Source organism: Gallinula chloropus (assembly GCF_964237585.1).
Source record: "Gallinula chloropus genome assembly, chromosome: 1".
Lineage (NCBI taxonomy): Eukaryota > Metazoa > Chordata > Aves > Gruiformes > Rallidae > Gallinula > Gallinula chloropus.
Window position 1 is genome coordinate 211992765 of NC_140085.1, and position 18112 is coordinate 212010876.

Below are 18112 nucleotides of genomic sequence, written 5' to 3' on the forward strand. Positions count from 1 at the left end.
TCTGTTGGCTTTACTGGATTAAACATGTGGGAAGTTTATGGCTGACCTGGATGTCACACCATTTGTCTCCAGTGAGATCAGAGCATGTTGGGTTGCAGGCTGGGTTGGTGGGAGGGGACTGTGTGGGAAGTATTTGATGAGAAAATGTACTGGCTGGAATTCATGTCTGTGGGCACCCAGAGTGTAAGGAATTGATACCCAGGGGCACCAGGTGTTACACTCAAAATCATGTTTAAGAAATCATGCCTTATATGTAAGTAAAACCAAGAATTTCTTGCTACTATAGTTGAAATGTGACTAATAATTATTAATTCAGATGTAATTGCTACAGAAAAAGAATGGCAAAGGAGTGAAAATGTTGTACACACAGCTGGGTTTCTTCTTCCTTGGCTGCCCTGAAGGTTGGCAGTTTAATTCTGGGGTGTACGGGGGGTGTCACAGCAACTTGTCAGCATGTGTAGTGCTTCCCTGGGATAAATCCAATGTTCATGTGGGTGGTTTCTTCTTCCTTGCTCCAGAACCCACGTGGGGTCATTTTTTTGTTTGCTAACAGGGTTTTTTACCCTCTTGATCTTTCTTCATTGGTCTGCAGCTCTCCGGTACATCCAAATTTACCGTGGTGACACGTAGGCATGTGAGATGCTACTTCGTTTGCTGTGTTACCCCCAAACCCAGTTTTTTGCAGCCCCAGGTCTGCATTTCTCTAACATTGTTAGAGGTGTTTGTAGTTGCAGAGTGCGTTACACAGGGGGTGTGCTGTTTGTAGCAGAGGAGTCTCCAGGGCCAAGGACGTGTTCCCGGCTCCTGGGCAGCCTTGTGTAGCTCCAGGCCTGGAGGTTGGTGTCCCTGCCTGTGGCAGGGGGGGTGGAGCTCTATGATCCTTGGGGTCCCTTCCAACCCAGACCATTCTATGATTCTATGATTCTAAGTTCTGCTGCAGGATTTTGCAGTGAATGCCAGCCACCCAGATATTTCCAAGGGACTAGAAGTCTTTCAGCACCTGGAAATCCATCAGAGAGGTCCTGATGGACCATATTTATGTCACCATACTGTGAAAATCCTCCTACAATGAAGGAGGACCACAAAGATGGTTAAGGGCCTGGAGCATGTCCCCTATGAGGAAAGCCTGAAAGAACTGGGGCTGTTCAGCCTTGAGAAAAGAAGACTGTGAGGGGATTTGATTAATGTTTATAAATGTCTTAATCGTGTAATACAGGGGGAAATGTCCAGCCTCTTTTCAACTGTCTGTGGAGACAGGACAAGGGGCGATGGCCACAAGTTGGAGCACAGGAAGTTCCACACCAATACGCGGAAGAACTTTTTCACAGTGAGGGTGACAGAGACCTGGGACAGGCTGCCCAGGGAGGTGGTGGAGTCTCCTTCTCTGGAGATATTCAAGACCCATCTGGACGCTTCCCTGTGCAATATGTCCTAGGGACCCTGCTTAAGCAGGGGGGTTGGACTCGATGATCTCTGGAGGTCCCTTCCAACCCCTACAACTCTGTGATTCTGTGATTCTGTGATAAGGTCGTCTCCCACGCCAGTGCTGGTACAAGTTATGCAGGAAGGTATGAAATGGCTCTCTGGAGGTGTAACCCACTCTTTTGGGTTAATTTTGGGGTCGTTTTAGAGATGAACTAGGCTATTTCTTACTGTGGACCAGGTTCCTGTCAGAGGGCTGGGTATCATTTGACTGGCAATATATAATTTGTTTGTGAGAGAAGGGTGAAGCGGATAAATGAACAACCTACAAATCTCGCTGGAGGACTTTCTGTGAGGTTAATAATTTAATATTAAGACTTAAAGGCATTAGTTTTTGTGGCAGATGCTGGATGGCCGGTAACAGCTATGGAGAACTATGCTTATTAGGGTTTACTTTGGCTTGAGTATTCATTCCATAACCATACACAGGGCTTCGGGTGCCCTCGATGAGCTGACGGCTCGTAGCGGCCAGCCCGGGAGGCCAGCCCGGGGCCTGCAGAGCTGCTGCCCTCGGGGCTGGCTGAGCGGCGGCCTGAGGCCGGCGCTGGGCCGCGGCGGCAGCGGGAGGCCGGAGCCGCGGGGAGGCGCGGGACCGCAGGGCGCCGCTTCTCCCGCTGCCGCCCGCCAGAGGGCGCCGGGGCCCCCGCTCCGCCTCCCGGTCCTGCCGGGCCCTGCCGGGGGAGGGAGAGAGGGGAGGAAGGAGGGCGGGCTGGCGGCGGCACGGCCACCAGCCGGAGGCCGCTCGCCCGCGCTCCTGCGGCAGAGGCGGGCAGCCGGCTGCACGGTGCCCCTCTCCTGCTCCCCCCCCCCCCAGCCGTGCGGCTCGGCGGCCCTTGCCAAGATGTCTCGGGAGCCCGGCTGCCGCCGCTGGCTGCTTTTGGCAGCGTGCGCCCACCTCTTCTTTCTTCTCCCGCCGCTCCGCACCCCGGGTGAGTGGCCGAGGGCCGGGCCGTGGGACGCCATGGCGAGGTGAAGGGAGGAGACCCGGAACGCTCGGCCCCTCGGCGGAGGTGATGAGGGGGAGGAGGGCACAGGACGGAGCTGGAGAGCTTGGCGCGGGGCTCCGGACCCGTCGCCGCTTCCTCACCCTTCCGTCCCGCCCGGCGAGGGGAAGCGGGAGGGGAGGCGGGGGGTGCCCCTTCCCCCGAAGTTTGTCACTGAGGCGCGGACGGGGCAGCGCGGGCTCCCCTCAGCGGCCCCGGCTCTGAGGCGCCGGTACCGGCCCGAGCGGAGACGGTTTCCCGCCCTCCGGGCCCCGCGGCGGTGTGTGGGGACGGTGCGGGGCAGGGCAGAGCCCCTCGCCGCGGAGACCGGTCCTCACGGGGTCCGGCCGAGCCGATCTTCATTTAAACGACTGAAAGGCACCCCGGAGCCACTCCTGCTCGGTGGGGAATAGCGCCTCGCTGACTGGGAGTTGCAGAGGGGAGGTGGGGAGGTGATACCACCCGGTTAAAACGTTCAGCACGGAGGGAAAAGGGCGTCTTGTATCATATTTATATTTTAGAGGCGTGCCTGATGTGTCTGGGCAGGTGGGAGAAGGTTGAAAGAGAAGGGTTGGTAGCATGGCAGCAGTCGGATCGCTACATTCCCTTGGAGTTCGAAGCTGTTGCCCCGAGTGTAAGAGACAGAGAGAAATGTTTACATCTGTTCTGTTTCTCATTACTTCTGTTCCTGAACGTTTCCATCTCTGTCAGCACAGGCTTGTCAAGCTCGTTCTGAGCCTTTGATTCTCTTTCACTAATGTGTCTCATGGATCAGAACCCTGCAGGGGAAAGGCTGATAGAAACAGCGCTTTCAGCAAAGTGAAACAGTTGATGTTGTGATTTTTTTCTCTTGTAAAACACTTTTCACCTACGCAGGTTGGTTTTTGGAGGAGCTGTAATACTCCACTGCTCTTCCTAAAGCTGCGTTTCATACTTTGTGGGGTGAGCAGTTTGCTCCAGTGCTCGGGCAAGGTACCACAGCACTTGTAACCTCAGACAGACACTAATCGCAGTCAGAGAATAGCAGGTTCAGTTTTCTCTGTGTATCCATATTTATTTGACTTACCTTTCTGCCTTCTACCTGCACACATATATGTAAAAACTTGGCTTCTGCTTCTGCAATTACCTCTTCTTTAGTAGGTCTTGATTAAATCTTACATGGAATTTGTTCACCTGAAGCTCCAGTATTGAAGCATGGCCTTTTTTTTCCCCAGTTTTTAAAATATCCCTTTATGTTAAAGTCCTTTCTTGTGTAAATACCCCATGCTTTTGAGATGGCCAGGGTAGTGAGTTTGCAAAACAATCAGCTTTGGTCTCAGGAAACAGAAATAATTCGGACTGCCTTTCACAGAAGAAAGCAGCTTATCTGTTGGTAGTTAAGTCATTTCATAAATTCCAGCTTGCAGAATAGGAAAACATATTCAAATGATTTTGTTCGGTCTGATTCCTAGACAGTCAGAAGGGATAATGATGCTGCTTTTTCTTCTACTGTTTTTCTTTGCTCGCCTTTTATAAAGATACTAGTGTACACAGCGTTCATTTAGGCATTTCAGTGGTTCACAGTGGTGATTTCAGCTGCCTTCTTCCCAGATGTGCCATTAGCATAAAGAATTTTAGTAAAGAAATAAAATGAGTTGCTTTTATTTTATGAAAAGCTTCAGATGCTGGAAATTTGCTTGCATCACCCCTTCCTCCTCCTTCCCCCTCCCCTCTACCCATTTTGTGTTAATAAAGCTGATAAATCTTCATTCTTACCTGGTTAGACGTGGGACTTTGATGCTGGTAGAGTAGCAACAATGAAGAAATATTATAAAAACTTGAATATAAATACATGAAACTAATTTATTGTGCTTGCAAGTGCTTCCAGGCTGTCTCATTATGGAAGATTCAGTCTCTCTGACTGACAGCGGCAGTGCAGCTTTTCTCTGGAATCACATCAGTCCCTAGAATCTGATATTCTCTGAAAATTTGGGATTAGGAAGAAACACAACCAATCCCCAAGCAAAACAAAAATAGACCTTTCATTAAGTCGCAATTAGAAGCAGAAAGAAATTCTGTTTAAAATGATTTGCATACTGTGTAAAACACAATCAGTGGCGTTTGTTATGTGAAGTGGTTATTATTATTCATGGCTTCACCATATGTCACTCAGAGAACCATAACTTTGTTCAGTAGCTCATTTAAACTCACCCACAGCCTGGTGAGGCGGTGGGATGACTCTGGGGTCAGTCAGAGTCGAATCAGGCTGGAAAAGAGGAAGATAGCAGAAGTGGTGCCTTATGCTTGAATCAGTACAGGCTGGGGGATGAGCTGCTGGAGAAGAGCTCTGTGGAGAAGGACCTGGGGGTCCTGGGTGATGACAGGTTGGCCATGAGCCAGCAGTGTGCCCTGGGGGCTGAGAGAGCCAATGAGATCCTGGGGGGCATCAGGAGGAGTGTGGCCAGCAGGTCACAGGAGGGGATCCTCCCCCTCTACTCTGCCCTGGCCAGGCCCCACCTGCAGTATTGTGTCCAGTTCTGGGCTCCCTGGGATAAAAAAGACAGGGATCTCCTGAAGAGAGTCCAGAGGAGGCTACAAAGATGATGAAGGGCCTGGAGCATCTCCCCCGTGAGGAAAGGCTGAGTGAGCTGGGACTGTTCAGCCTGCAGAAAAGAAGACTAAGGGGGGACCTTATGAATGTTTATAAATATCTGAAGTATGGGATGCAGGGGGAATGGGCAGCCCCTTTTCAGTGTCTGTGGAGACAGGACAAGGGGCAATGGCTGCAAGTTGGAGCACAGGAAGTTCCACAGCAACATGGGGAAGAACTTTTCCCCAGTGAGGGTGCCAGAGCCCTGGGACAGGCTGCCCAGGGAGGTGGTGGAGTCTCCATCTCTGGAGAGATTCCAGCCTCGTCTGGACACCTGTCTGTGCAATATGAGCTGGGGAGCTGCTTTGGCAGGGGGGTTGGACCCCATGATCTCTCCAGGTCCCTTCCAACCCCTATGATTCTGTGATTTGATGCCTCGTGAAAGCCAGAGAATTTACTCCTCAATTTTTAACACCCTTTGCACTTAAAGGACATGTGATTGTGAATGTTTGGAAGTTGTTTCCACTCAAAAAGGTAGTACTGAAGAAAGGATTACTTACTTTGGGATTATATCATTACAGGTATTTATACAGTATAATGAATTTTAACACTACAGTGTTTACATCCATTTTCCTGATAGTTTGTTGGCACATATAACTGCACTTCAGCCGCTGAACAATGAAAATAAGTGATTGAGTTTTACTTTCCAGTATTATAAGCAAGTCTAATTACCAAAATTTTAAGGGGAGTAACGGAACATTTGAGAAAAATGCATAGAAATCAAAGCTGCTTATATTACATTCTCTGATTTAATTTCCAGGTTCTGGATGCATCAAAAAATGTTGTCTAGCTTTTTCAATGGACTTCAGTCTTGCTTTCCAAAGAAATAAAGATTGATTATAATAAAGAGCTTTAAAGTAATTTTTTTTCATTTTCTTACTTATCTTTGGTTCTTGAACATCTAAAAAAAACACACGTTCACCTTCTGCCTGCTTGTGCCAAATCATGTCAATAGCTACATGTGCTAACCAGCTTCAGAATACACTATGTGGTGTCTACACAGTTTGAACTTCTATCAGCTGCTTCTTGCAGTCTATTTTCTCTGCACTCTATGCTGTCAGAGGTCCACCTGAGGTATGCTTGCATTGCATCAAAAAACCTCAAAAGGACTGGAGGAAACTGTGGATTTAGCAAAGGTACCTTTAACTCCAGAAACTGATCCATGTCTTGGGGAGTTCTGTAGTGAAAGAAGTCTGTTGCAGCTGTCTGAATTAATAATGGTGTCTGGCTATGTAAGCTACTGTTTTAGGATATTATTATCTGACAGCTCCCAGATACAGCTCATCCTTCTTTGTGCTTGTACACTTTACACAGAATGAGGAGATACCCTTGCTACAGAGAGTTCCTTCACGGGTTTACCTGTGTTGTACAACTGATGTGGTCATCAGCTGCTGGCTTAATTAGAATTTTCCTGTCTGTTGTCAACTCCTGGCCACTCCTTTTTCAGAAACCTCTTGGGAGTGATTTGTAGGTGGATGAATTAATGTTAGAGATGATAATCTTAGAGATGCCCCCTCCCCGGAGGTGTTCAAGGCCAGGTTGGATGGGGCTTTGGGCAACCTGGTCTAGTGGAGGTTCCAAACCCCATGGTAGTGGGTTGGAAGTGGGTGGTCTTTGAGGTCCTTTCCAATGCAATCCAGTCTGATTCTGTGACTGCTTGTGCCCAGGCACTATGTTTCCTACCTGCCCTGTGATTCTTTTGTTGGTAAGTCATATGCCATCTAGATTTACCACGTTCTTTTCCTTCCACCCTTCCCCCAGTAAATCCTTAGAAGACAGTATTTATTTCCAGGCAGAGAGATGAGGTTGATTAGCCTGAACAGTCTTGGCCATATGTTAGTAAGACTTGAGTTCATCTCAGTTTACTTCTGAAGACTGCCTTACTCCCTTCAAACCATGGGTGCATAGCAGCTTTCCTAATAAGGTAGTAGAGGGGCCATGGCATATTTGTTGCTAAAAAAGAAATTCATACAGTCTGATTGAGTGAAAAGCTTGGTTACAGTTGGGTGGAGACTCTTGACTCTTTCTTATGGTGTCTACAGGGGTCTGACAGTCTGTTCAGTGAATGGTTCTTCAGTGGTTTAAAAATAACCTGAATAGTTCTTGTCTAATTAAAATGTATTAGCTGGGAAAAGTCTTTCTGAAATATTTAATGTAAAAGATACCGAGTCATTTTAATATGTTTATTTGTTTGAAAAGTGGGGAAGGCTGCATGTCTGAAATCACTAGGAGTAAAATTAATGCTAGAGAGAGAGACTTTAACATTCATCACAGATCGGGGTTTGTTTAATGACACGTATGTGTGAGTGCTGGAGTTGTACTGTGTGTCAGCATCCATGCTGCAACTGAAGTCATTTATAGTCAGGCATATTCAGTCTACCACTCTCCTGAATGATACAGAAAGAATGATATGGGAGATGGTCTGGGAGGGATGGTTGATTTCAAGGTTCTCCTCCTGCAAACTCAAGTGCCAGTAGGTCTAGGGAAGTGATTGTGCCCCTGTACTGGGCATTGGTGAGGCAACACCTCAAGTGCTGGGTCCAGTTCTGGGCTCCTCACCATCAGAAGAACATTGAGGTCCTGGAGCGAGTGCAGAGAAGGGCAACCAGGCTGGGGAGGGGGCTGGAGGGCAAATCCTCTGAGGAGCGGCTGAGGGAGCTGGGGCTGTTTAGCCTGGAGAAGAGGAGGCTGGGGGGAGACCTTCTCCCCACCTACAACTACCTGAAGGGAGGTTGTAGAGAGGTGGGCGATGGTCTCTTCAGCCAGGGGACAGGAGATGGGACAAGGGGCAATGGCATGAAGCTGTGCCAGGGCAGGGACAGATTGGACATTAGAAACAAATGTTTTCCTGACAGAGTTGTCAGGGCTGGAACAGGCTGCCCAGGGAGGGGGTTGAGTCACCTTCCCTGGATGTGTTCAGAGAAAGGGTAGCTGAGGTACTTAGGGATCTGGTTTAGCTTAGGATGGGAATGGTTGGACTTGATGATCTTCAAAGGTCTCTTGCAACCTTGTGATTCTGTGGAGAGTGGTCCACTCCCACAAGATGACAGGCATCCCACATGCATGCACCTGCAGCTACTGACAAAACCGACATGAAAAGGAAGCACACAAGAGTGGAAACAGGGTCAGGGCACCCCATGAGTGATAAGCAGACACTGCCTGAGAGTGTAGGTGTGCCCTGAGGAAAGCCAAGGCCTTTCTGGGGTTGAGTGTGGTGAGGGATTCAACTTGTGGAGGGCAAGAAAAAGGTGTATCAGCAGCAAAAGGGAAACTAGGGGAACTGTGTGTCTGCTTCTGAAGGGGGGAGGAACCTGGTTTAAAAGAAGGACATGGAAGAGGATGAGAAAATCCAAACTTTCTTTGCCTTGGTCTGTACTGGTAGGACCCACCTACAGCAATCAGACACCTGAAAGTCATGGGAAAGTCTGGAGCAGGGAGGAGTTACTGGAGCAGGACCAGTTTACAGAACATTTAAACAGACTGGACATACTGAAGTGGACAGGACCTGGACAGGACCTGATGGGAGACACTCAGAAGTGCTAATGGAGCTTGACAATGTCAGTGAGAGGCCATTCTAGATAACCTTTGAAAAGACACGGTCGCTAAGGAAGATTCCTGTCTTCAAGGAGGGCAAAGAAGTGAATCTGGGCAAACTATAAGTTGGCCAGTGTCACCTCAAGGTGAAGGTGGTGGAGCAGATAGTCCTGAAAGCCACTTCCAGACCAGGAAGCACAAGGCAAACATATGAAGGACAAGAGGGCGACTGGGAGAAGTCAGCATATTTTTATGAAGGGTAAGTCATGCTTGACAAACCCAGAAGAAGTCTGTGATGATTAGAGGGCTGGAGCAGCTACAAAGAGAGGCTGGGGGAGCTGGGCTTGTTCAGCCTGGAGAAGAGAAGGCTGTGGGGGGACCTCATTGCAGCCTTCCAGTCCCTGAAGGGAGCTTATAGGCAGGAGGGGATTCAACTTTTTAAAAGAGCAGATAATGGCAGGACAAGGGGGAATGGACTAAAGCTAAAGGAGGGAAGGTTTAGATTAGATCTTAGGGCGAAGTTTTTTACAGAGAGAGTGGTGAGGGGCTGGAACAGGCTGCCCAGAGAGGTGGTGGATTCCCCGTCCCTGGAGGTGTTCAAGGCCAGGTTGGATGGGGCCCTGGGCAGCCTTGTGTAGCTCCAGGCCTGGAGGTTGGTGTCCCTGCCTGTGTCAGGGGGGTTGGAACTCTGTGATCCTTGGGGTCCCTTCCAACCCATGCCATTCTATGATTCTATGATTCTATGAGATGACTGCCTTTGTGAATGTGGAGAAAGTGGGTGGGTTTATCTCAAGGAGTTCAGTACTGTCTCCTGTAATGTCGTGCCTGGACTGGTGAAGTATGGGCTAGATAGGAGGACAGGGAGGTGGATGGAAAACTGACTCACTGGGGTCACGGGCTCTCATCAGTAGCATGGTGCACTCCAGGGGTTGATAATGGCTCTGGTAGTGTTCAGCCTTTTTATTCATGAGCTGGACAGTGGGAGAAAGTGCACTCAGCAAGTCTGCAGAGGTTACAAAACGGGCAGGAGGGGTTGATGCACCATCTGGTTGTGCTGCCATTCAGAGGGACTTCAGTGGGCTGGAGAAATGGGCAAAGAAGAAACTTGAAAAACCAAGTTCAGTGAAGGGAAATGCCAAGTCCTGCCCCTGGCAAGGAGTCCTCCCATGCTCCAGTGCACACGGAGAGGGGGTACACGGTCTAGAAAGCAGCTGTGCAGAGAAGGGCCTGAGGGCCCCAGTGGGCAGCAAACTGACCATGAAGCAGCAGTTGTGCTGTTGTGGCCGAGGGCTAACAGCCTCCTAGACTGCATTAGGAAGACGGTTTCCAGTAGGTCAAGGAAGGTGATCCTTTTTGCTCAGTAAGGGTGAGACACATCTGGGGTGCTGTGTCCAGGTCTGGGCTCCCCAGAGCTATGGACATAGTGGAGTAAGCCCAGCAAAGGACCATGAAGCTTATTAATGGATTAGAGCACCTGACATATGAGGAGAGGCTGAAAGAGCTGGCACTGTTGAGCTTGGAGAAGAGGGATGCTCTTACCAACATGAATTAACACCTGATGGGTGTTAATTCATGTTGGTAAGATGGGGGGCAGTACAGAAGACAGAGACAGATTTTGTGGTGCCTAACAGGACAAAAGATAGTTGGCACAAACAGAAAACAGGGAAGTTTCATTTAAACATAAGAAATAGCTTTCCCCCCTCAAACCCCCCCCCCACTTCCCCAAGAGTAATTGAACACTGGAAGAGGTTACTCAGAGTGTGTGGAGTCTCTGTCCTAGGAAATACTCAAAACCTGACTAGACAAGCTCCTGAGCATCCTGCTCGAGGATGATCTTCAGGGGTGCTGTTCAGCCTCAGTTCTTCTGTGATCTGTAATACAAAGATGAAATAGGGTGTTGAAATAAGTTCCCTGAAGAGCTTTATCTGTGCTCTCAAAGACATAGTATGAAACAGGTCTTTTTTTTTCCAGGTTATTTTAGTATTATTTGATTTGTTTCAAAAGTCATGTGCATTAATGCTTTATAAATCTTAGAAGCAGTATGGCATGGGATAATGGCTGTTGTGGTGAGAGAGGCAGCATCTCCTGTCAGTCACAGTTGTTTCCAGTCTCACATTTGCCATTTTCCAGCTGTATATTAAAAACTGAAAGTAATGAAAATTCTGCTTTGCAAATAGTCTGAATTTACAGGGTGATACATCTTCAGGTTAATTCTATGTAATTAATACATTTCTTGGAGTAAGGGTGTTTTGTGTTGATCTTGTAATTAGGATCATGTCAAGTAGAGAATGTGGATCTGGTTTGTGTAGGGGAAGGTAGTCCTTGTCTGGAGCTCTAAGTACTGTTACGTTGGTAGAGGAGGATTATGATCAGAGCATGATATAAATAAGTGATATAATAAGCAGATTGAGGTATTCTGTCTGCATTTTGAACTAGAGATGAAAAACATTTATTGGGGACAGCATTAGGGGACACTCCTCCTTGTACTCTGTTTCCATCTTCCTTGCCTTACTGAAGTTATAGAATCTGAAAATCTTTAAGGTTGAAGAAGACCACCAAGATCACCATGTCAAACCATGTGTCCTGTGCCACCCTGTCAACTAAACCATGTCCTGGAGTGTCACGTCTACACATTTTTTGAACACCTCCAGGTATGGTGACCCCACCACCTCTGGGCAGCCTGTTCCAATGCCTCAGCACTCTCAGTGAAGAATTTTGTCCTCATATCCAATCTAAGCCTCCCCTGACACAACATGAGAGCATTTTTTCTTGTCCTAAATGTATCCATGTTCAACCTGAATCTGTAGTGGTGGAACAATTTTGGGATGTCTGCATCTAGTGGTGTGATGTGAGATTCAAGTTGGTCACGACCTGAGATGCTGTCATGAAACTCCACTCCTAGATGCTGGATAAAATCTGGTCTCCAGTTGAAGGAGCACAGGGGTATAGGTCATTGGAGATGGGCAGCCACAGGCTTTGGACAATGTCATCTTGCTGTCCTACATTCCAGGTTTCCAGTGTGTCAAAGGAAGACAGTTGCTAGCAATCGATTCCAAGCAATAAAGAAATGACAGGGGTTCCCTTCCAACCCCAACCATTCTACACTCCTGTGATTTTATAATTTAAACTTGCAGTGAGACACTCCACTTGAATTTGTTGATTTTTTTCAGTTTTTAAGAAAACCATCTATTTTTCCATGATGAGTAGTATTTTGAGTTCCTTCCAAGTGACAGCAATTTACTTTAATTTGTATTTCTTTGGTACCTGTAAGAAAAAGACTCCTTAAGAAGAATCTTAGCAAAGCTTTCTTATGTTAAATGGAGCTGCTTTTACGAATAAGAAGGCTGAGGCAAATCAATTAGATGATTTCATCAACAAGCAAAAAGCCACCAAAAGCCCAGAATCCTTTTTTATGACTATTTTTCTAATGCATGCATGCATGCATAGGGTGTTGTCAGTATAAAAGGCTTCACATAATGCCAGATCTGTGCAAATGAGCTCTTTGAGGTCTCAGTTCTTTTTGTAACCCTCTCTTTGGGTCTCTCATACATTAACAGGTTTGTTCAGAGATGGAATTCAAAGTGTATGACAGGCACCTTTGAGTTTGAGAGACGTTTCCATCAGCTGCTGTCAGATTCTGTGGTTCCAAGAGAAACTGTGGCAATTCAAATTTTAACCTAAAGATAGAGCAGAATGCAAGTCTCCCATGTGATGGTACATTATGTCATGAGCTACTGGACTGCACAGATCTTTATTTTTATTTTTAAAGGGGTTTATTTGCCTTGAAGCCAAGATAACTTGGCTTCTCATCAAAGAGTGATCTTTCCAGCAATGTACAGGAATAGAATTGTCAGGCAGCAAATGTAAAAATTCCATAAGAAGGGACTGTCTTATCTTCATGAAGATTATTACCAATATAGCATCATTTAATGTGATTTTCTACCTAAATGTTTCTTTTTCTTTTGCTGCAGAACTTTGTCAGGTGTGAAAATGAGCTCCTGTAATATGACAAGGTCTGCTTTTTCTTTCAGCTTTTGCTCTAAGTGCAGTTCCTGAAGGTGCAGAAGATGAGGCTGAACTACCAGTGCTGCAGGTAATAAATTTTAATTGCCAGAGAAAGAACATTTCACAGACATTATAAAATATAGAGGAGACCAGAGCAGAAAGCCCAACACCTGGGACATGGATTATTTTGATCATAGACCTCAGTGGTACTAAATGTCACATGATGCCTTTCTCTTCTGTGTGGTTTATAAGAAACAAGAGACCTTTAATGGGATGCAAGTTACATGTTGTGCTACTCTATTACCAGGATCTTAATTTATCCTATAGATTCTTGGAATTACTGGAATAAATTTACACTTAGCACCCTTTATTTCTTTCTTATGCTGGATTTTCTGATTTGCATTGAAATTTGTATTAAAGCAATTAGGCTTTGTTGTGAAACAGAAGGATAACTTAGAAAACAGTGTATTTTCTAAGGTCAGCTGAAGAGTGCATGAGAAACAGTAAAGAAAATTATACTTCTGCATAGGTTCTGTAAGTTGATGGGGTTATTGCTGTTGAGAATAGTATTTGAGTATATAACCTATGTTACTTCAGAGCCAGGTTTCCCTTTCTTTTTGGTTTTGTTACATTTATAGTAGATTCAGAGGGAGATGGCTGTGTCTCTGCTGACTGAGCATTATCACATACTGCTACCCAAGTCATGGCTCAAGTAAAGGTTGTGTATGGAGTTTCAAATTAACAGATCAGCTGCCTCTGTGGTTGAGCAGCATAATGAGTGTGAGGTGTGTATGCCTATCTGTCCTATAACAGATGTCTATCAACCAATTTTTTTTTCTAAATGTATGTGTTTGTAATAGATCTCTGTGTATGAATGAAAGATTGAAGGGAGGAAAATCAAATATTAAGTACTGGAATGAATCGAGTTAGAATCTATTAACTGTCAGGGACTAATCTAGTGATCTCACATCAAATGCAACAGAAGGATGGTCAGAGATAGCTATTGCTAAATGGGTTTTGGTTTTGATGATGATTGCTACATCTGCACTCATGTTCATAAATATTCACCACTAGGCTCATGATGGGCTGGAGGGCAAATCCTCTGAGGAGCAGCTGAGGGAGCTGGGGCTGTTTAGCTTGGAGAAGAGGAGGCTGAGGGGAGACCTTCTCCCCACCTACAACTACCTGAAGGGAGGTTGTAGAGAGGTGGGCGATGGTCTCTTCAGCCAGGTGACAGGAGATGGGACAAGGGGCAATGGCATGAAGCTGTGCCAGGGCAGGGACAGACTGGACATTAGAAACAAATGTTTTCCTGCAAGAGTTGTCAGGGCTGGAACAGGCTGCCCAGGGAGGGGGTTGAGTCACCTTCCCTGGATGTGTTCAAGAAAAGGGCAGATGAGGTACTTAGGGATCTGGTTTAGCTTAGGATGGGAATGGTTGGACCTGATGATCTTCAAAGGTCTCTTCCAACCTTGTGATTCTGGGATTCTTGAAAACTTTTTACAGATGGCTACCAAGGAACTTGGAGCTTAATGCATTTCAGCATGGAAGTCAGAGGGAGACATCATCTGATGCAAATAGGCCTCAAAGGTGGCTACAATATCTCAAGAAAAAACCAAAACAAAATGTAGAGGAAATAAAAGTGCTTTTAAGTAGGAGCTTTAAGTCATGAGAGTTGGAATACTATATATAGCTTATATAAGCTTATTGCTGAGGAGTGCCCTGTATGGCATTTCTGTCTGAAGGTCTCAAAACACTTGAACCAAAGTAAATCCTACAGTATCCTGATGCAATTAGTATAGATAATCTTGGATTTACTTGTGGAGTAATGAAAACACTGAGGTGCTGTTACCAGGGTGAAATTGGGCAATAAGTGAAGGCTCTGTTTTTCTGACTCAGAATTTTTGCAGGAAGCACAGAGCTATTTCTCCAGTCCTGTCTCCACCAGTCAGCAGTTCTGAAACAACACCCTTCCACCTACCCTCCATTATTTAGAAGCAACTGAATACTCTTCTAAGATACATTTTTGTGTGTCTCTTGCTTTCCTGCTTAACTGCAAATTGAATGTCACTGCTGTCTGTTCCTCAGCACCCTGATCCGTCACAAATATGTGTGTTACCTGAGTAAATCCCAGTGAAACCATGGTGTGTACAGCAGCCTTTTCATACTTAGTAGTCTTGATATAAATATTTGAGTCTTCCTTTAAGAATTGTGTTTCAGTAGATGCTTGATAGTGGTTCAAATGAATAAAAGTGTTTTGTTCTCTGGAGAAACATTGAAAAAAAAAAAAGCCCCAAACAAAAAAGGACATTGTTAGGATTAAAGAGCTCTGGTATAAACTTAGTCATGGAAAAACATTCTCTTTTTCCCCCTCTTTCTTTATATTCTTCTACTCTATTGTCTAAATAATAGTGTATAAATGTGGAATAGCTGTTTCAGTGCTCACTGATTAAAAACTTTATGTTTTAGTTTTTTTATTCGTTCTTGAGTTAAAGCTTCTGTTTATGCATTTCCAGTCTTACTAATGCTTTGACTCTCTCTGTCTCTATAGAAATACTTGAGTTTTTGCCTGTATCCTTACTTTGCTTTTTCTCCTTTCTTCTAGAAGTCTGAAAGAAGTGGAAGGATTAGTAAAATAAGCAGAGGTAAGTACTGTATAGTCTGTATTTGTTTTCACTTGTGGCTGCCTTTTTAGGATAAATAAAATATGGTTCTGCTTTGAAATGTGACTGTGTGAAGTGCCTAAATGTTCAACAGCATTGTTTGCTAATTGCTGATTCCCAAATACTTTGTATTTTTTTCTTTGCTCTTGTAGTCTGCTCAAACAGAAGTTTCTCAGTCTTTGTATTTGCAACTCCTGTAGTTAACTGGGATTTTTTGAAAATGTGCACTTCCACCTTTTATTTTAAAATCATATTTCATGATGCCTCATGGCAGCTCTTGTAAAAATATAACACAAACCTGAATTTTACCATTCTGCTAAGCTGTAAATTGTAATAGCTCCAGTTATTATAAATGACTTGTAACAACTTGTAATACTTTTTGCAATATCTAGAAACAAATGTTTAAGAAACATGTCAAACATGACTAGAATACTGAGTGGTAAAATCATTTTCTGCTGGACATGTGAGAGAAATGATGAGAATAAAAACTCTGCAAGCTTCTGTCCTTTCTGAAAACAAGTCTGATGTCCTTCCAGCAAAAAGTTTATGGGGCTGAGACAGTACAATAAATTAGTGCTGTTTCTGCTATGCTGTAGCAGTGCAATTCTTAAAGCAGCTTGGACAGGTGTAGTACTTGTTATTCTTCTAAACCTGAGCACTTGGGTCTGCTTGTTCTAAAAAGAGTCAGGTTGACAACATCTCTGTTGCAGCAATTGTGAGTTGATGCTGGGGGCTGAGCACCGGGAAAACTTAGCATTCTTTTAGTGGAGTTGCTAACAGGACTGAATGGTGCTGAGAAGTTCTGATTTTTATTTGTTTTGACTCAGATGGAAGCTCTGACCCTAACACAGGTAACCACTACAGTGGAAAATAATTAGAATCATAGGATCATATTGGTTGGAGTAGACCTCTGAGATCATCGAGTGTGACTGTTACCCTAGCACTGCCACATCCACCACTAAAGCATGTCCCTAAGCATCACATCCACACACCTGCTCTATCTCACTCACTTTGTAAAACACCCAGGCACTGACAGACTTTTTTTTTGGTAGTTTTCATAAGTTTTAATATAATCTCATTATTAGGAAAGTTATTTTTAGGAACACAACCCCGGTACATTAGTGATGTCAGCACCATCTGTCCTTTACTGTTGGCTTCAGTAGGGGATCACTTTAAAGCAGCCAAACAAGTATTTTATGCAGCTGGTAGCAAAATTTAGAACGTTGCTGTGACAGGAGGTGGTGGAAGCAGACCATACTAGCAGTTCCCAGCAGGGACAAGTCCTTAAATGTATGGAATATAAATAAGCAGCAGCATTTGCTGATACAATAGGTGTGGCTGCTGTCAGAGCACTGAAGAAAGTGAAGGTCTTGTGGTGTCCCTAAACAGTGTTTCCTATTGCTCCTGTTACAGAGAGTACACTGGGCTGGATGGATCATAGGTCTGATGTAATATGTCATTTTTGTGTTCTCTCTGTTTTGTTTTAAACAAGATTCTGCCTCTCCTTAAGAAATGTGAGTTTTGAAGTCTCTTTTAAACCATTTTTATGAGTAAAATCAACGAAGGACTCAAAACAGTGTATGAAATTCTTGATGTTTCTTAGTTCTTGTGATTCTTTTTTAAATTCTTCTTTTTCAAACTGTTATACAAGAAAACTCTTTCTGTTTAATGAATAAGTTGTACCTTTGTACAAAGTTGCCATCTGTAGTTTGCAGAGTTTGAAGAGATATTTTTAAGTGTCCTTAGCCAAGTCTTTGAAGACAGGTATCAACATTTTGCTATCCCAGGCACTGGGGAGACGTGTACTACAGAGAAGGCTGAACTTCATCTTCTCATGGTTGCTTGGCCCATACAGAATGTTATGTAGCTTTTTATATTGGTTGGTGTGCAAAGACTTTCCTGCCTGTTGTAGTACAGCCAAAAGATCAGTGATGGGACTTAGAATGTTGGGTCATCATTGCCATGCCATGGCAAAACGTTTTGTCCTTCAGGTGGATGTGTAGGTGCTCTGTTGGTGGGTGTCTTTGTCCCTAAGTGGGAGACTGTGTTGCAGACCAACAGCATTTTCATCTTTGAGAGTATTTGAATACCAGAAGTCAGGCTCTTTTTTGAAGTGAGGCACTGGCTGTTCCAGGCTACACCACAATTTCACCTTCTTATGAAGCTCAAGGAAACACTGAGTTTGGGAGCGTGAGTTGTCCTGGTCCCTCCTGCAGTCTGTGGAAAGAGAGAGCCACTGCCAGAGGGTGAATGAGATCAATGACATGGATGATGGAATTGAGTGCACCCTCAGCAAGTTTGCGGATGACACCAAGCTGAGTGGTGTGGTCGACACCCCAGAAGGAAAGGAAAGGAAGCCATCCAGAGGGATCTTGACAGGCTGGAAAGGTGGGACTGGGTGAACCTAATGAGGTTCAACACTGCCAAGTGTCAGGTGTTGCACTTGGGCTGGAAGAATCCCAGACACAGATACAGACTGGGAGAAGAGCTCCTGGAGAGCAGCCCTGCTGAGAAGGACTTGGGGATTGTGGTGGATGAGAAACTTCACATGAGCCAGCAGTGGCTCTTGCAGCTCGCAAGGCCAATGGGATCCTGGGCTCCATCAGCAGAGGGGTGGCAGCAGGGACAGGGAGGGGATTGTCCCTCTCTGCTCTGCCCTTGGGAGGCCTCATCTGGAGTCCTGTGTCCAGAGCTGGGGCATCCAATACAAGAAGGATGTGGAACTGTTGGATAGGGTTCAGAGGAGCCATAGAGATGATCAGGGGGATGGAGCAGCCTCCCCTAGGAAGAGAGGCTGGGGGAGCTGGGCTTGTTCA

At 45.4% G+C, this 18112-nt stretch overlaps 1 protein-coding gene across 1 annotated transcript in view; it reads left to right on the plus strand.

Annotated features, from left to right (window-relative positions):
* Nucleotides 1-2323: 2323 nt before the first annotated feature.
* Nucleotides 2324-18112, plus strand: part of B3GLCT (beta 3-glucosyltransferase) — a gene marked incomplete at both ends in the record, with an annotated part of 62297 nt that continues 46508 nt past the window's right edge. The window contains 3 exons of the mRNA XM_084280288.1: nucleotides 2324-2411; nucleotides 12660-12721; nucleotides 15239-15278. Of these exons, the coding sequence (XP_084136414.1) occupies nucleotides 2324-2411; nucleotides 12660-12721; nucleotides 15239-15278 (190 nt within the window). The remainder of the gene's footprint in view (nucleotides 2412-12659; nucleotides 12722-15238; nucleotides 15279-18112) is intronic.